The sequence below is a fragment of the Pseudophryne corroboree genome, chromosome 8 (assembly GCF_028390025.1).
Source record: "Pseudophryne corroboree isolate aPseCor3 chromosome 8, aPseCor3.hap2, whole genome shotgun sequence".
Taxonomy (NCBI): Eukaryota; Metazoa; Chordata; class Amphibia; order Anura; family Myobatrachidae; genus Pseudophryne; species Pseudophryne corroboree.
The window spans coordinates 247,498,604-247,517,932 of record NC_086451.1 but is presented as its reverse complement, the minus strand read 5'-3'; the positions used below and the strand labels follow the sequence as shown (position 1 = coordinate 247,517,932).

The following is a 19,329-nucleotide window of genomic DNA, read 5'->3' as shown; positions in this document are numbered from 1 at the left end:
TTGTGGGCATGTTTTAAAAGCTCCATGCAATTCTAAGTCGTGCATAAGGGGAAGGGATGGATCTTTTGCACCTAGCATGGGGCTGAGGTTGGTGCAGATGCCTACACTAACCATGATGGTTGCTGCAGTGGGCATAAAATTAGCAGTACGGCTTTTTGCTTGCAGCTGTTGACAACTATAGTCACTTTGTGTGTGACTCAGAATCAGTCACACACACACACACACACACACACACACACACACACACACACACACACACACACACACACACATCTATGGCCTCAATTCAGTAAATATTGCAAATGCTGCTAAGTAGCAGAATCTGCAATCCTTGTGATCGCATGCCGGGGGCCGCCCATTGCAGGAAAAGGCCGACCATAATGCATAATGACAGATTGACAGGCAGAGACATTCACATGTTATGTGGGCACCTGCAGACAATGCGGGCACATGTGCAGGATGGGGCTGGCATGCGCCCACATACTTTTTGTAATTTTTATGACTGGATCTCTTATTGCGATACAACCTGAATCAACCCCTATATGCTCAGTATGTGGAACAGATATGAACTTTTAATAATATAGCGTATATTTTTACCATACACAGCACAATCCGTTCATGAACAGTTCAAAGAAAAATAAATCTCTAAAAAATATTAATAGTCAACAATTCATAAAAGAATCCTTGGACATATCTCCAGGTTTGTACATTTCCCCTGTGGAATGGTGGGTGGGTGGCTGCCTGTCTTTTCATTGTGTTGGTTATTGCCAAATCATTTAAGAGATCTAGGAATAGTGAAGAGAAGACATGGACCTCATAGAGTAATATATTAACATGTTTCTAAGATAAGCAGAAAGCGGTATGATTAAGACTCAGAAGTACGTGACATAATGTTTATCTGTAATGATAACTGAGAAGGATTTCTTTATAGGTTTTTTGTATTTACAGTGTCCTTCTTCCAGAGTCAGCCCTGGGCTTTGTGATGGAATCCAAATAAAATATGCAAACAATAGTGTCAATCAAAAAACAAATTGCTATTAAAATTCCCTAGATCCTTACAGTCAGGGGTTAAAGTGAGCCTGAACGGGGCGGAACTGCATTCCATCAGTTCCACTTCTCCACTTCGAGACGGAACGCAGATCTGCCTCATCCGGCTCACCTAACCCGATGTGTGGCTGGAGATGCCGGGCGCCCGCTGAGATTGTGTTACCAGCGGGCGCCCGGCTCTCTCTCCACAGTGGCAGCCGGAGGCAGGAGCTCAGTACTAAGCTCCAGCTTCTGGCGCTGTCACTTTGCGCTATGGGAGAGACGTCATGACATCTCTCCCATAGTGCCGAGGAACAGGCGCCCACAGGATTGCAGCGGCCGGACACGGGAGCAGGACTTTTTGTCCTTTCAGTAGCGGTGCATCTACTGGGGGGATTTTACTACTGAGGGGCATCTACTGGGGGCAATTTACTGGGGGGGGCATTACTACTGGGGGGCATCTACTGGGGCAATTTACTGGGGGGCATTACTACTGAGGGGCATCTACTGGGGGGCAAACTACTGGGGGCCATTACTACTGAGGGGCATCTACTGGGGGACATTACTACTGGGGGGCATCTACTGGGGGCAAACTACTGGGGGACATTACTACTGGGGCAAACTACAAGGGGGCAAGCTACTGAGGGCAAACTACAAGGGGGCAAACTACAAGGGGGCAAACTACAGTAGGGCATAACTATGGGGGCATTACTACTGGTGGGCTAAACTACTGGAGGCATAACTACTTGGAGGCATTACTACTGGGGGCATTACTACTGGTGGCTAAACTACAAGAGGGCAAACTACAGGGGGGCATTACTACTGGGGGTATTACTACTGGTGGCTAAACTACAAGGGGCAAACTACTGGGGCTAAACTACTGGGGGCATTACCAGTGGGAGGCTAAACTACATGGAGCAAAATACATGAGGGCTTAACTACTGGTGGCATTACCACTGGGAGGCTAAACTAAAACGGGGGTAAACTACTGGGGTCATAACTGCAGGGGCATTACCACTCGGGGCATAACTACTGGGGCTAAACTACATGGGGTAAAATGACTGGGGGCATTACTACAGGCAACATTACTACTGGGGGCAATACTACACAGGGGCATTACCATTAAGGGCCTTACTACTGTAGGCACTATTAAAGAGGACATTGCAAAGGGGGCACTTCATAAGGGGCATCACTCCTGGGGACATAAGGGGCACCACTACTATTGTGGGCATTGCATAAGTGGCACCACTACTATGGGCTCTATATAAGGTGCTCTACCAATGTGGGCACTACCAGTACTGTAGACATTGCATAAGGAGAACTACTACTGTGGGCATTGTATAAGGGGCGCTACTGCTGTGGGCATTATGTGTATTATGGGGTGCTACCACTGTGGGCATTATTACTATTGTATGACCACGCCCCTTTCTTTATGAGACCATGCCCCTTTTTTGTGGGCTCGCAATATATTTATTATATGGGCACCGTGGGGAGGTGGGGTGAGTTCCACCACCTCTCTAGGACCACTTTAAGCACTGCTTACAGTGATGACATCTTCTTAGTGCAATCTATGAGGTTTCTGTTTTTTATTTCCTAGGAAATTCCCAGCACAAAACCTGCACCTGTTTCCTGGGTGGAAGCTGTTCATGTAACGCCCACATGCACAGTGTCTGCACCAGAATATAAGGATGCATACATCTGGACATTCACATGAACATCCTCTCATCCAACACAGAGTAAGACATCTCTGAAGAAAACAGTTCACATCATTTATAAGAGATCAGAAGCGAAGATGATTTCAACAGCTGTTAAAGTAAGTACAGTTTTCAAAGATATATATGTAAATATGGTAAAACATTTGATAGATGGGCATGCTACACTATATGAGATCTACAGTATAAGTAAATATGTTTAAAATGATAACCAGTATTATTCTGAAAATATGAAAATTGCAATTTTACTTTTGTTTAATTGTTTTTATTTCTATAAAATTGTTTACTGTTGTTTTATGTGTAATTTAACAATGTAAACCTTACATGTATAAAAATATTTACATGTATAACAAACTTCCCAACATGATCTATTTCCATATAGTAATTCAGTATTCTGCTGCCAACTGACTGCATCGTATCACTGTACAAAATCATTTTAACTTTTATTATCTAACCCTAAAACAGAGCAATTGAAAAAAAAAATGCATAAGGACGCAGAGATAAGACTTCATTTGCCCATGAAGCTGTGTGGGTGTATTTGCATTTGGAAATATTTTACATGAGGATTTGTAAGAGGGGCATAGTACAAAAATCCCTTTTATTAAAAGAAAATGCAGACTGACAAAAAAACAGCCCAAACTATTAGATATGTACATGTGAATATATTTTATAAATATGTATAATGTTGCCTAGAGATGGGCAATAATGTACAGGTACAGAACTTGAAATGTCTATGGGGGTGATTCAGAGTTGATTGTAGCTGTGCTAAATTTAACACATCAATATAAAAGCAGAGCGCTTGTTATGTATATATGCAGTATGTGTTGCAACAAATGTTGCTTAAAAAGAATTAATTTGTATCTTTTTTATTTGTGCAATACCTGTAAGAAAAAAGGTTAGTTAAAATGTTAACAGCCCTTTTGTTTATTTGCCACAGTCCTCAGATTAGCATTAGGGTTCCGTTTCTTGCCGTTTCTGGAGGAATAGTTCTTGCTGTGATAGTCCTGTGTCCCTAACTATTCCTATTCTTCCAACCTGGTCCACAGTGACAAGGGCACGTTGGTATCCTCCCTCTGGCTGGTTCCCCGCTCCGGAAAGCCACCCCACTCCGGCTGCGTCTCCTATGCGCCGTGTGGCGCGCTGAGTCTGCTTGGAGTCCCGGTGTGTGCATCGGCTTTTGGTGTGCTTAGCGGCGTGCTCTGTTAGTACAAGTCACAAACCTGAAAGTCTGATTGGCAGCACGCGTTTCATGCTCAAGGCCCTTTATCGAGGATGGCGAAGGTTTAGCCAACTTCTTTTATACCAAAGATAAATAAAATATATAAAAGAAGAAACTGGCTAAACCTGCACCATCCTCGATAAAGGGCCTGGAGCCTGAAACGCGTTGGAAGCGCTGCCAAACAGACTTTCAATTTTGTGACTTGTACTAACAGAGTACGCCGCTAAGCACACCAAAAGCCGATACACAGACCGGGACTCCAAGCAGACTTAGCACGCTGCACGGCACATAGGAGACGCGGCCGGAATGCAGTGGTTTTCTGGAGCGGGGAACCAGAGGGAGAATACCAACGTGCCCTTGTCACCGTGGACCAGGTTGGTAGAATAGGGATAGTTAGGGACACAGGACTATCACAGCAAGAACTGTTCCTCCAGAAACGGCAAAAAATGGAACGCTAATGCTAATCTGAGGACTGTGGCAAATAAACAAAAGGGCTGTTAACATTTTAACTAACCTTTTTTCTTACAGGTATTGCACAAATAAAAAAGATACAAATTAATTCTTTTTAAGCAACATTTGTTGCAACACATACTGCATATATACATAATAACAAGCGCTCTGCTTTTATATTGATATCGCTCTCTCTAATTTCCAGAGCAGCTCAAGCATTAAAAATCCCAGCTGTAGCACGTTTTTTATTATTTATCCTAAATTTAGCACAGCTACGATCAGGCACACTGACATGCGGGGGGATGCCCAGCACAGGGCTAGCCCACCCCGCATGTCAGTCCCTGCCCTGTCACAGAAGTACAAAAGCATCGCACAGCAGCGATGTTTTTGTACTTCAGGAGTAGGTCCCAGCAGCGCAGTTCCTGCACGCTGGATGGGAGCTACTCGTTGTTGCCCGAGTCGAAGCGGCTGCGTGTGACATCACACAGCCACCGCGGCCCGCCCCCGGCATGGTCCGGCCACGCCTGCGTTGGTCGTACCGCGTCCCTTAATCGGTGGCTTAACGTTGCCGTCCCTCCCCCTCCAGCCCAGCGACTGCCTCTGCCTGTCAATCAGCCAAAGGCGATCACTAGCTAAAGACAGCCGCCGGCTGTCTGGAATGCACCAGCGCACTGCGGCGCCGGCACATGCGCAGTTCAGGCCTGATCGCTGCTGTGCAGACACACACAGCACCGATCAGGTCTAAATTAGCCCCTATATAAATAGCATAAAGTAAGAAGGTAAGTTAAAATAGCTAAAACAATGTATAATCTATAGTATTATTTTTATTCTTTTAACTATAGCAGCTAACTGTATATTTAGTACTATTTAATTTATATTAATGGGTTCTGTATTCTCCTAATAAAACAATGTACTTGAAAGTGTGAAAGTTTATGTCCTCCACATAATGTAAAGGGGGGTACACACAGAGAGATCCGTGCTTAAAATCTAAGCAATCTTGCTAGATTGCTTAGATTTTAAGCACGGATCTGCTGTGTGTATGCCCTCCAGCGATAGCGATGCGCGGCCCCGCGCATCGCTATCGCCGATGCTAGATTGAGCTGCATGCAGGCTCAATCTAGCGGGTCGCTCACTTCACCGTTGTGTGAAGTGAGCGGCCCCCCGTCGGCTTTCCCCCTCGCTCAGCACATCGCGCTGTGCTGAGCGGGGTGAGAGATGTGTGCTGAGCGGTCTGTGTTAAGATCGTTCAGCACACATCTCTCCCGTGAGTACCCCCCTTAAAGCGTAGCAGCCTCTAGTGGATGTAACAAGCTGCACAATGTGATAATCTTCATAGGACATTGTTACAGTGACCGGGACCAGGATAAGACTGTGCATTGATTAAAGTATAGCTGTCTAAGGATTTCACAGCACATATAATACATTAAAGTATGATCTATTCACATATTACTTAAAATATAGAAACGCTTGGTAGACAATTAGATAATTTATGTAATCATCACAAAGGCATTAAAATGTATACTACAATAAGTAATTAATTTACATACAATATTTCTATCATTCTTAGAGCACAAAGAGCCTTCACCAACTATCAAGGCACATTCACAAGTCATCTGCAAAAGGTAATTATCTAAAAATATAATGTTTAATGTTTCCCCTATAATATTTCTGGCTTTGAAGTTAAATTGGTGAGTGTACTACTGTAATCAATGTATCAGTACAATGTGGGTGACACAGTTATGGTATCGATGAGATTAACCTTTGAGTTGTTTATCCTCCTGTATAATTATTGCAAAGTTCCAGTATCTAGTAAAACAGGGTAGATATTATTCTGAAGCATTTAAGTCAGACAGATAACATAATAGGTTTCATAAGATTACATATGTCACCATTTCAAAGGAGAGGTGAAAAAAAGAAGTCTACACCAGGAATGTTAATGTGATCTGTCTCTTATCAGTGGCTGACGAAAACCAGTTAGAAGAATCCGTCACCAACAGTTTTGCCTCATTCATCCATGAGATCCGCCCCGATCACCTCTCTGATATTGTGCGGCACAGAAGTAAGCGCATGATCCTGGACAGCATTGGGGTCGGACTGGTTGGTAGCACAACTCATGTCTTCAATATCGTGGTGAAATACTGCCAGGTAATACATGGGGATGATCTGTGATATTGTATATCATCATCTGGGGTGGTGGGATGCGGTTACAGAACTATGGACTATAATAGACACTGAATAAACCTATTTTCTATCACCTTTTTATATAGTTATATAAATTATATTAAAATTCTGTAGTATTATTTGTTACAGTTCATAGACACACTCACTTCATCCCCAGATCAGTAATCACTAACAATAAACTAGTAAAATATAGTGATTTACAAAGAAGTAAATACAAATTTGAACCCCTGTCTCTGTTCACTGTAAGACAGAGCCGGGTTAAGGGGGGTGGGGGACTAAGCCACAGGAGACACTGTACCCCAGGGCCCCCTTTATAAAGGGGGCCCATTGCTGGAGCACACTGCCATCACCAGACTCCTACTTGTGCAGCAGCAGAAGAAAGAACCAGGCAGCCAGAATGCATGTAGGATAGCACAGAGAACTTCTTGACCAGAGGACAGATAGGAGGGGGAGAGGGCTGTAAGTGACAGAGGGATTCCAGCTTTACCCCCTCCCCATACACAGCAGGCAAGATTGATGTGTATGGGTCCTGTATAACCTGTTATCTGATGAGAGCATTCAGGACTGGAGAGAGAGACACACAGAGAGTCCTCCTGAGTCACACCCATGTGTAATTAGGGCCTAATTCAGACCAGATCGCAACAGTAAACTTTTTCTCTAATGGGCAAAACCATGTGCACTGTATGTGGGGCAGATATAATATGTGCAGAGAGAGGGTGTGTTACAAACTGAAAAATAAATTGCAGAGTAAAGCAGACAGTATTTAGCCTGCACAGAAACAACCCAAATCTAACTCTCTCTGCACATGTTATATCTGCCCCACCTGCAGTGCACATGGTTTTGCCCATTAGAGAATGATTTTGCTTTTGCGATCATCTAATATACCTAATTTAAACTTCATATATACAATCTAATATACACTATCCCCCTCTCCTCACACACACACACACACACACACACACACACACACACACACACACACACACACACACACACACTTCCATTCCATGGAGCACCCTGCTGTACTGTGCAGTCCCATAGTGGGTGCAGACAGTATGACACATGGGGGCAGTACTGACAAGATGTGCAGGGAACCCTGGTTTAAGTGTCTCGCACCCCACAAAGGCTTAATCCGGCCCTGTCATAAGATCTGTATCTAATATTAATTATATTTCCATTGTTTACAATTATTTAAATATTGAATTTATATTGTTTTCTTGTTTCAGGATCTATACTTTTCAACATCTAGAAATTCTGCCCTTTGTTCAGTCTATGGACAGAAAGGTTTAAAGCTCTCTCCAACCCTGGCTGCCTATGCCAATGGAGTTGCTGTAAGTAGACATTACTATAAATAAAAATAATAAAATGATTATACAGCTGCAGGTCCATCTAATCATTTCCCTGTCACCTCAGGCTCACTCCATGGACTTTGATGACACATGGCATCCTGCCACACACCCTTCTGGTGCCGTGCTTCCTGCCATCCTGGCACTGTCACAGATACTTTCACAAGGCAGAGAGATCAGTGGTGAGGAACTGCTGACGGCTTTCAATGTAGGGATTGAAATACAAGGAAGACTTATGGGTTTCTCCAGCGAAGCAAAGAGCATTCCTAAAAAGTGAGTAGTATTCCCAATGGTAGAAGAAAACAATTTCCCATAATGGTGCCAATATTATTTACTAGGGTACAGAGCTACATATTTATTAGAAAAATGTAATTTATTAAGCATAAATGCATATACTGCAAATGTTTGTACATGTTCAGGAAGATTTTAATTGCATACTGGATATATAGAAATTTCCAGACATCACTGTGGATATAGTCCCCATCTGTCTATATAAGGATCAGAGCATTATAGCATCATGTCCTCCTCAGGGGACTGCTCCATCCAGCTAGGAAATGTTAGTCTCTATAGAGCTTGGCCACTTTAAGGCATGACCAGCTTCCTAAAGAATACTGTAAATGTTATAATACAAGATAATGTGTACATGTTATTGTCACACAGATAAATAATGTAATAATATTTTCTCAATACAGATTTCATCCACCATCCGTGGTTGGCACCATGGGAAGTGCTGCAGCATCAGCCAAACTCCTCTCATTAGATAAAGATCAATGCACTCATGCCCTGGCGATTGCAGCCTCCCTTGCTGGTGCTCCAATGGCAAATGCTGCCACCCTGGCTAAACCCCTGCACATTGGCAATGCCACAAGGTTAGGTCTGGAAGCTGCTATCCTGGCTGCTAAGGGAATGGAGGCCAATACTCTCATACTTGATGATGTGCCTGGCTGCGCTGGGTTTAGTGCATTTTATGGCGATTACCAGCCTACGTCATTATCTCCACCAGGAAAACATTATGAATTTCTCCTTGAGAAGCAAGACATTGCATTCAAGTCTTTTCCTGCACATCTAGGAATGCACTGGGTCGCTGATGCTGCTGTCTCAGTTAGGAATCGAGTTGTCCAACAATATGGCTCATTTGACTCATCCGCTATTCAGTCTATTGTTCTTAGAGTTCCAGTATCCAAATACATTAACAGGCCCTATCCAGACTCAGAGCACCAGGCTCGTCACTCTTTCCAGTTCAATGCCTGCACCGCACTCCTGGATGGCGAAGTCAACATCCGCTCCTTCCATGAAGATACCATGTTTCGTACAGAACTCGAGAATCTCCTGAGCAAAGTGGTGGTGGAACATCCTCAAGATAATGAAGCCAACTTTGACAAGATGTATGCAGAGGTGGCTGTGCTGCTGAGAAATGGGGATCTGGTGACCGGGAAATGTGACACTTTTTATGGGCATTGGAGAAAACCACTCAGCCGGGAATCACTGCTGAAGAAATTCACCTCCAATGCCAGACATGTCCTGCAGGAGAACCAGGTGCAAGGAGTAATACAGATAGTAGACAATCTGGAGAGTGTCAAAGACAGCTCCCTACTGCCATTGCTACTTCAGTAACTCACATAAGAATAACTTTGACTCTGTTTACAACAATCCTAATGCGGGACTTTAGGAGGATACTGTATTTATTAATCAGTGTACAGTATAGTATTTATGATAGATATTTCTTATCGGATGTATGACAAAAATGATGTTGCTAAAGTTCTACAATATGTAACATAGATCTCAAAAAACAAAAATAGTTATATATTGAAAGAGCATCATTATTACTTTGCTAAAATGATTTTAAAGATGGACATCATCATTCCCTAAATCTCTGGTCTATAATAGTCCGATGTGTCTGGTGAGGTTTGGCAACTTCTAAATTCACCACAAGCTCCGTATATTATGGGCATAATAATGATATTGAGGACTTACATTTCATGGTGAAGCAAAATCCTTTCCCATCAGACACCCTAGTGCACATGTGACATACCCTCCCTCAGTTGCTCAGTTATATAAGTGTGCTAGAATATATTGTGCATTAAGATGTACTATTAGGTGTAATCATTTCATGACATCAATAAATCATGAGACGCCAGGTGTCACGTGCCTCACTTATCTTACTGGATCCTAGTGAATTAATAATCTGAATATTGCTTAGGCTGACTAAATGGTATCCGGTCTCTAGGTCGACCACACTTAGGTCGACAGTCATTAGGTCAACCATTATTGGCCGACATGCATTAGGTCGACATGGTTTCTAGGTCAACATGGTCACTAGGTCGACATGACAAAAGGTCAACATGAGTTTTTCACAATTTTTTTCATTCTTTGAACTTTTTCATACTTTACGATCCATGTGGACTATGATTGGGAACAGTAACCTGTGCCAAGCACAGTGGTAGTGGAGCAAGGAACCTTGCCCGAAGCATGGTGAGTGAAGCGAGCCATGCGAGGGGACACCGTGCACTAATTGGGGTTCCCGGTCATTCTATGAAGATAACGACACCAATTTTTTCCCCTTCAAAAAACTCATGTCGACCTTTTGTCATGTCAACTTTGCTTATGTCGACCTATTTTGGGTGTCGACTTAGTCACTGTCAACCAATAGTGGTCTACCTAGACACTGTCGACCTAAGTGTGGTCGACCCGTTGAACCACACCTGACTAAATGAGCGTAGGATGAGAAATGGTGGGTTATACTATTTCTCCTGACCATTTACAGGCACCCTATTAAATACTGATATATTTTGCTTTTTAGCACATATATTTCTTAAACTGTTTTTTTTTTAAAGAATATTTACATTTATTTATATTTTAGTGTGCTTATAGGTGCCTGTTCAGAAGTGTCCACATGTGAAATGCAGATGTTGCATTATTTACATATGTAAATATACAGAATATTAATCAAAGCTGCTGACTGTATTTCCTATGATACAGATACTTTATATGTTTTGCACATTAAATTGTGTTTGAAAAATAACATTGACCATTTATTTATTGTCTTTATTAGAGTGTATAACTTGGAGTTTAAAGTTAATGTATACATTTTGTGCAATTTATAAAGCTGTCATGATGTTATTATCTATCATTGGTATTTACATATGTGAATTATGATAGATATATAGACAGACAGACACAGGGGCACTTTAAGAGAGGAGGAGGCTGCCTCCTCCGTATGGGTCCCCTCCTTTCTGCAGGAGCGCTGTAGAGTCTGAGCACTAGAGGGCTCAGACTCTACTGCGCATGTGCTGATATCCGGGAAAATGGCGCGGTGCCCATTTTCACTGAGATTTCTCTACTGCGCATGCACAGAACTCTGTAAAAATGGCTGCTGCACCATTTTCACAGGGTTTTAACAGCGCCGGTGATGTTGGCGCGGGACTCCGGAGGGGTGAGTATTAAAAAAATGGGTGCAGTGTGTGCAGTGGGGCCCCCTCTAAACTCAGGGGCCCGTATGCACCGCACACACTGCACCCATTATAGAAACGCCAGTGGACAGACAGACAGACAGGAGCTAAACCACTAGCCATGAAAATGCAGCCTATCAATTTTTCAATGTAATAGAAACTAATGACACCTTAAGATGACCAAACTGCTTCAGCTGCCCAGCCAAATAATTAAGTTACAGGATCATCGGCCTATGGGACCACACAAGTCATAGTTTCCTACCCTCTCTCATTCTGCAGGAGACTCTCTGAAATAGCAGCAATCTCCCTCACTTCCTGAATAGTCCAGCAATCTCTCTGATTGCACCTGACCCCCATTATGTAGCTATTACATTCTTGGGGGAAAAAATAAATCAGAGATACATACATTCAAATGGGCTCATCAGTACCATTTCCCTGCATTGGCTATAAGGCACAATGATCCCTATGGCTACATGCATTTTAAATAAGGTTTCTCATGGCCACTTACAGTATATGGAACCTCTAGTAGAATACAATACACAAACAAATCCTGCAAAATATCAGTGTCTTTTCTTCAACAAATAGATCTTACTAACTTTGGGGCTCATTTACATTTGGATGTAAGTCATTTTCCTTACACGTCTCTCTGATGTAGCAGTACGCGCCCGCACTTATGGGTGTTAATTTCACAATCTCCCCGAAATGCTTTTTCAAAAGTAGGCAAGTATGACACAAGTAGATGGCAAAAATAGGCACTAAGCAGCTATTCTTCTAACCACACTTTCATCCTGATATTGATCATTTGTTTCCTACATTTACATTATGCGCTAAAATGATTCTACAATAACAAAATGCATGCAATATACCCCTTTCACATCTCCAATGCCGATTCCCACTCGGGAATTGGAAACGGGTCCTTCCCGGGTGGGATCCGGCATTGGAGACTCTCCCTACCCCTTTCAATATGCCGGGTCGGAAAGCCAAAGCGGCGGGGGCGGAGTCGGCAGCAGGGGCAGAGGTGGAGCCGGCGCTGGGAGATGAGCTAATCTCTGCACTGCCTCTCCCTATCTAGTAAACGGGTCCCGGGTCGCATCGACCCAGGAGTCTGTTTATGCAGCCACTAACCCGGTATTCAACCCGGGAATAACACTGCTTATGACCCGAGCTGAATTACCAGGTCAGGCGACCTGGGAATTTAGAGTTGGCGCTTTCACACTGCACACTGGCCCGTGTCGACCCGTCAGTATGCCAGCTGTAAATATGCCGAGCCAAGTACATCTCAAACATTCACAGTAAATGACACCAAACATAATTTTTCTGAGTGGGGATTGGTTGTCTGGCATGGCTCCTTGTGCTCTTCTTTATGGTCTATATAATGTCATCCATGCAGCCCATTATTATAGGTGTAGGCAGTAAAACAGCTGTTACAGAGCTCTGGATTGCAGAGCCAAAGACTCTGCCAGGACTGTGCAGAACCTCTAGGAATTGTAATACTTCCAGACATTAGTCAGATATGTCTCTAAGAAAATGCCATAGGAGTGCACTTAGCATACATTTACATATCTTGTTCTGTAATCAATTAGTGATTAATTTGTTTGTGGGAGCAGAAATGGCGAAACAGAAATTAGGAAAATCCAACTACAGCAATTCCTGTACACACTGTATGAAGTTAATTCTATACCACCAACTGCATTGCTCAATACTGACTCGTCTAAGGCCTTCAGTGTTATGTATACATACACAAATCTGTCTGGCAAAGAGGAAAAAATGCTACATCTATTTCAATTCACACACAGCGGCCATAGGGGGTTATCCAGTATGGATTGCAGAGTCTGCTAAAAAGCTAAATCTGCAATCCGTTCTTCGCATGCTGAGGGCCGCCCATTGCAGGGCAATGCTGCCCACCATGCAGAATGGCATGCCCAGTGGCTGCATTTAGCTCTAAACACAGGCCCGATTCAGACCTGATCGCTGTTAAGCAAATTCGCACAGCGGCCGATTATCAAATGACTGCGCATGCATATGCACTACAATGCACAGGCCGTTACCAAACAGCGACAGGATGGTGCGAAAATTTTGTTCGCAAGGTGACTGACAGGAAGAGGACGTTTGTGGGTTGTAACTGGATGTTTTCTGGGAGTATCAGGATAAATGCAGGCATTCCCAAGCGTTTTCAGGGAGTGTGTGTGGCGTCAGCTCCGGCCCCTATCAGCCTGTTTCTATCGCACTGTAGGAGTAAGTCAATGGCTGACTGCACAGTATGGAGAAATCATTAGATGGTGAGTGAATTGTGAACGGATATGCAGCTGTCCGCTGCCTGGTGAAGTTTTCGCACTGCGCACACTTGCATGGAGCGGGTTTTCACTCTCCCTGGGCGGTGACTATCTGATCGCAGACTTATGTAAATTTTCAGCACAGCGATCAGGTCTGAATTAGGCCTTACATTTGGCCCTATGTATATAATCTTCTTTTTCTACATGCATTCTGAACATTGCAAGGGTCTGTAGACTGAAGAGTTCAGGGTGATACTCTGAGAGGATCACACTGTTTCTATTTGTTAATAAGCTGTGGTGCAATCAATATATGAAGTTGGTTATGATTCATCTATAGAGTCAGGGTCAAACTTTCCTTATACCTAAGATCGGTCACCAAATTGACCATATTCTGAATTGTTATCTTTTGGATTCCATTTAAATATGGAATCTTGTCAGTAGGTGACCTGCTACAGTAACTCGGTTTTATACTCATTCTTACCGACATACACAGTGATGTACATGCTCCTTCAGGATCTTTTTAAATTATTTGGAATTTGAATCTATACCCCTGAGCAGGGCCGAAACTAGGATTTACGTCACCCGGGGCAAGGCATTAACTTGGCACCCCCACCCGCGCATGTAACTATGTGTGCGTATATATATATATATATATATATATATATAAATCCAATATCTCAGCAGAGACAAGGCGGCACTCGAAGTCTTATTCAAACAAAGCTTATTGTTCTCTACGTTTCAGGGGATGAACCCCTTTCATCTCCTGACGAAAGGGGTTCATCCCCTGAAATGTGGAGAACAATAAACTTTGTTTGAATAAGACTTTGAGTGCTGGGTAAGAGGCATACCTGGGGATACAGGGGAGAGAGGCACAGCTGGATAACTTCTGATGGCCTCTCTAGCTCAGCTTCAGTTAGAGGAAGCAGGGGAAGAACGGAGGAGCAGCAGGAGACCTGGGGTCTGGGAAACTTGCAGAGAGGTCAGAGGAGTGAAGAGGGGAAGCTGGGCTGCTGGGTGATGTCAGTTATTCCCCTGGCCTCAGCTGTACTTCCTGTAGTCCCCCCCCCCCCCTTTTCTTCACTTACATAGTAATTAGCTGCTCTCCTCCTTCCCCACGTAGCACTGCCGCTGTGTGTCTTTGAAGTGAGGGGAGAGAAGACCTGGTCAGGGAGATCGCACTGAAATTGCTCCGTCCTGCACTGCCTAAGCTTCCTGCTGCCTGTCAGTTGTTTCACAGGTGCAGCAAGCAGCAGAGTTTCCCACTCTGTTCTTGCTGCGCTTGTCAAACAGCTGACAGGCAGCGATAAGCTTAGGCAGTGCAGGACGGAGCAATTTCAGTGCGATCTCCCTGACCAGGTCTTCTCTCCCCTCACTTCAAAGACACACAGCGGCACGCTTAGCAGTGCAGGACGGAGCAGTTTCAGCGCGATCTCCCTGACCAGGAGCCTCGCATTGCGGACCACACTTAGCGGACAGCGATAGCTCTGGAAAGGGGGTCTCGGCGCCCCCACCAATCCGGCGCCCAGGTCGCCTGCCCCCCTAGCCCCCCCCTAGTTTCGGCCCTGCCCTGAGGAAGTCCCAGAAGGGACGTAACACGTTGGATTTTTCAAGCATTGTTTCCATCTATGCTACATGCTGATAAAGAAGGATTTTCTCAAGCATTGAGTCCATCTATGCTACATACTGATAAAGAACTGTTTCATTAATTGAATACTAATCAGATAAAAATGTGGAACTTAATTTCTGTGACATAGTGTTGATGTTATATTTTATGTACACAATAAATACTAAAACTGTTTTTTTAATTAAGTTGTTTTCATACTAATTACTGTATGTATTAACATGATGAACAGTACTACGAATTAGCGCCCTTAGATCTGTATCTTATTTATTATCTTTGAGCCTCGCCTAACAGGAGGTTCTTCTTGAGGTGCAGCTTATTTCTCTTACACCAAGCGCCCTAGGGTACCCCTTGTATGTTTGTCCCTGGTGTCCTTAGACAGCTCTCTGGTCTTGGCCATGGTGGAGAGGTAGCAGTAGACTGTTTGAGGGTGTGGACAGGTTTCTTTTATACAGATAACCAGTTCAAACAGGTGCCATTAATACAGGTAACAAGTGGAGGATAGATAGATAGATAGATAGATAGATAGATAGATAGATAGATAGATAGAGCTTCTTGATTTCAAAGCTTTATTTGGTTTTCACAATTTATGAAAAAGGTATACAGATTACAATACATTCAATGAAATGAGAGAATGTCATCTAGATGACAGTATGTGATACACAATATTTCTGGAATACAAAAGTTAAGCGGCCAGGGGTAAGGAGAATCATGATGGCCATCTTAGTATCCTTACAGAGAAATGTAATTAGAGCGAGTTTAGTATATAAAACAACTAGGACTACAGTCTGTGGAAACATAAAGTATAACAGGAGTTATATAGCTTCAGTGCCATCAATAATCTATACAGTAGACATAAACAAATATAACAATAGCAAGGATAAAAAGAATCATTACAGTATCGCAAAAGAGATACCCACAAAACAAGATAAGGACATCATGTATGGGGAGACGCAGACAAGGGAGGTAATTAGGAAAGAGGTGGGAAGAGGGAGAAGATCAAACAGGACCTTAGTAATGGGAGCATGTGTTAGAATAAACACATTCACATGTAACGGCATAAGAAACAGGAACCTGAGAGACATCGATAACGGGGACTTGAGACATACATTTCAAATATCCAATTCACATTACAGTACCCCACTTTCAAAACAGTATTAGACTGTAAAGGTTCCAGTATGTATATCCAGTAAAATGCTTGATTGTAATTTGACATCCAAGGAGGATATAAACTCTCCCCATTTATCAATAAATTTCGATATTCGATAGCCTGGGTTAAGAGAAAGTGCCCTTTTATCAAAGTAAAGTAACTGTAATAATCTCTGTAATAATCTCGTTTTCAATTCCTGGATCGAGGGGGCATGTCTCTTAGTCCAGCAAGTTAGGATAAGCTTTTTAGCTATAGTCAAAGCTACAGTTAGGAAAGGGATGACATGTTTCTGTCGCGGGGTTAATGCCCAGTGTGAAAAGTTGATACAGAGGCAAGTTAGAGGATGAGGGTCAAGGGATAGGTTCAAAGTTGAATTAAGGAAGGAAAGAACCTTACGCCAGAAATGGAGGACTTTGGGGCAAGCCCAGAAACAGTGGAAATATTTGGCGTTTGCCATTTTACATTTTGGGCATGCTCCAGATTCCGAAGAATCCATATATTTCCTTTGTGCCGGTGCTATGTATACCTTGTGTATAGTTTTAAAATGGACTTCCTGGAGATATGCAGATTGTAAAATAGACATGGTTTTGGGGTAAGACTGTAATAACAGGTCGATTCCATCAACATCAGGTATATCCCTTTTCCAAGATTCCAACAGAGGTCCTACGCCTTTGTCATTACGTGGAGAGAGGAGTAGAGTGTATAGAGAAGATAATTTAAACTTACAACGTGGCAGAGAATGAAGTAGGTTTGCAAGAGGTATATTAATCTTAGCAGACAAGTATTTTGCAAAGAAGATATAAAATGGCGAATTTGAAGGTATAGATAGAAGTGAGAATTAGGTATATTGTATTGTTCAACAATATGTGCAAAGGAGATGACGTGACCTCCTGGATCAAACAATTTTGTCGCTAAATTTAAACCTTTTTCACGCCACAGTCGGATTGCGGGATTGTGCAAGGAGGGCTGAAAGGCTGGATTGCCCCATATTGGAATAAATGGGGAGGTAGTATGAGTGGAATGCAGAATCTTATGTATTGTAAGCCAGCTGTCATAAGTGTCTTTGAAAAGTATGTGTTGTAGGATGGATGAGGGAATAAGTTGTACTGGGGAGTGAAGAAGGGCACCTGGAGAAACGGCTGGAAAATAGATTGTTCTAAAGCAAGATCAATATAATCTGAAGTTTCCAATAGCCAATCTGATATGTATTGAAACTGTGCAACCTTAGAGTACAGCAGAAAATCTGGGATTCCCAAACCCCCTTCCTTTTTGAGTTTGGTCAACTTCAGGAGGGATGTCACGATCCGGGTATCTGGACGCCATTACTTGCCTTTTAGATGTCTTCTGAAGCTGGCTCAGCGTTCCAGGGCCAGATCTCATCTGTGTTACTGATGTCCACACTCTGCATATCCCTCCTGTCACTCTGAGACGCTGTCACATCGGCGCCATGTTTGAATCTAGTGTGGCGTCTCCCGTCCTCCGCGGCCTCCGCCGCTGCTCCTGTGTTCCAGTATGCAGGTTGTCAGAGTGGTGCCCCATGCCTGCCGCGGCCTCCGCTGTCATCCATGTGTCTCAGTGTGCAGTTGTCAGTTTGGCGTCTCCTGTCCTCCGCGGCCGGCACCGCCATTGCTGCTGTGTTTCCACATGGTTTTCCAAACCAACTTTCCCTCCAGTACTAACATGGGCGCAGCCATGTTTGTTCCAGTCACATGTTCAATCTCCACCAATCTGCTGCACTGTGAATCTGCATGATTGGCCAGCCAATGCCTGCCCTGCAGCAGGTATAAGTATCCTGTGCCTGAACCAGGAAATGGTCAGTGCTTTGAATGTCAAACCTTGTTCCAGTCTCTCTCTCCTGTGGTTGTTTCTCCAGGTTCCAGCTCCTGTCTCCAGCATCCACTACGAGACCCGCACCTGCCTTCCATCCTGCGGTGCAGCCTGACTCTGTAGCCCTCCGTGGCTATTCCAGCTTCCAGCTATTAACCCATCTGCTTCCAGCGGTCAGCTTCCAGCAGTATCCAGTTTCTTTAAAGTGCCGGTGTTATTCCAGCGGATCCCTACTTACCAGCAGTATCCACTACCACCGGTAACCTCTTTTCAACTCTTCTGTTTCCACGCTCCCTAGCATCTTACAGTATCTACTCCGTGTCTTCATCACCTGTCTAGTTCCATCCAGCATCCACTCCATGTCTTCATCACCTGGCTGGTTCCATCCAGCATCCACTCCGTGTCTTCATCACCTGGCTGATTCCATTCAGCATCCACTCCGTGTCTCTACCACCTGGCTGGTTCCATCCAGTATCTACAACAGTCTGTTCAAGTTACCAACTACATCTATATTTCTACTGGCGTGTTCCTCGGCTATCTTCACTACTACAGCCAGGCCTGGTAAGGTTATTCCATCAAAGGACTTTAACATCTGTGCCTCAACCTACCAGTGCTCTGTGATACCTCCCATGGTTATAGTGATCCAGGAACTGTATTATTTGCCACTGCTTTTATCAACTGTGAATACTGTTGTTCAACACGGAGTTTGTTAATAAAGCTTTTATTGACTTTTAACCTGGTTGTCATGGTCACACCTTCTGGTAATCCTTCTACACTTACATGTCCAGGGGTCCGATTAAACCTCCCAAGTTTAATTTCATTTCAGCCCCTACAACTGAGGCTTCCTCCTGTCAGCCTAAACCCTCAGTTGTGACAGTAAGCACTGACCATATGAATCCAGTCAGAGACCAGGATCAAGCGGCCAGGCCGATGCAAGAACTGGCAGCCAGACTCGAACATCAGGAGGCTGCACAAGGCCACATCATCCGCTGTCTCCAGGATCTCTCTGCCCGACTGGATGGGATTCAAATGACCCTCCGTGGACCTGGCACGTCCGGTGCATACACCACAGTGA

At 43.7% G+C, this 19,329-nt stretch overlaps 1 protein-coding gene across 1 annotated transcript; it reads left to right on the top strand.

Annotated features, from left to right (window-relative positions):
* The first annotated feature begins 2,633 nt into the window (after positions 1–2,633).
* Positions 2,634–10,880, top strand: LOC134947675 (cis-aconitate decarboxylase-like). Its single transcript, XM_063935646.1, has 6 exons — positions 2,634–2,839; positions 5,975–6,029; positions 6,365–6,552; positions 7,815–7,919; positions 8,002–8,207; positions 8,627–10,880. Exons 1-6 carry the CDS (start codon positions 2,819–2,821, stop codon positions 9,546–9,548), a joined length of 1,497 nt encoding a protein of 498 aa, XP_063791716.1. The 5' UTR covers positions 2,634–2,818; the 3' UTR covers positions 9,549–10,880.
* Positions 10,881–19,329: the final 8,449 nt, after the last annotated feature.

Bases quoted from the DNA above. Each gene is read 5' to 3' on its own strand.
- LOC134947675 (XM_063935646.1), top strand. From the start codon at position 2,819: ATGATTTCAACAGCTGTTAAA. The intron at 2,840-5,974 runs GTAAGTACAGTT...TATCATTCTTAG, and splicing joins TGATTTCAACAGCTGTTAAA to AGCACAAAGAGCCTTCACCA. The intron at 7,920-8,001 runs GTAAGTAGACAT...CTGTCACCTCAG, and splicing joins CCTATGCCAATGGAGTTGCT to GCTCACTCCATGGACTTTGA.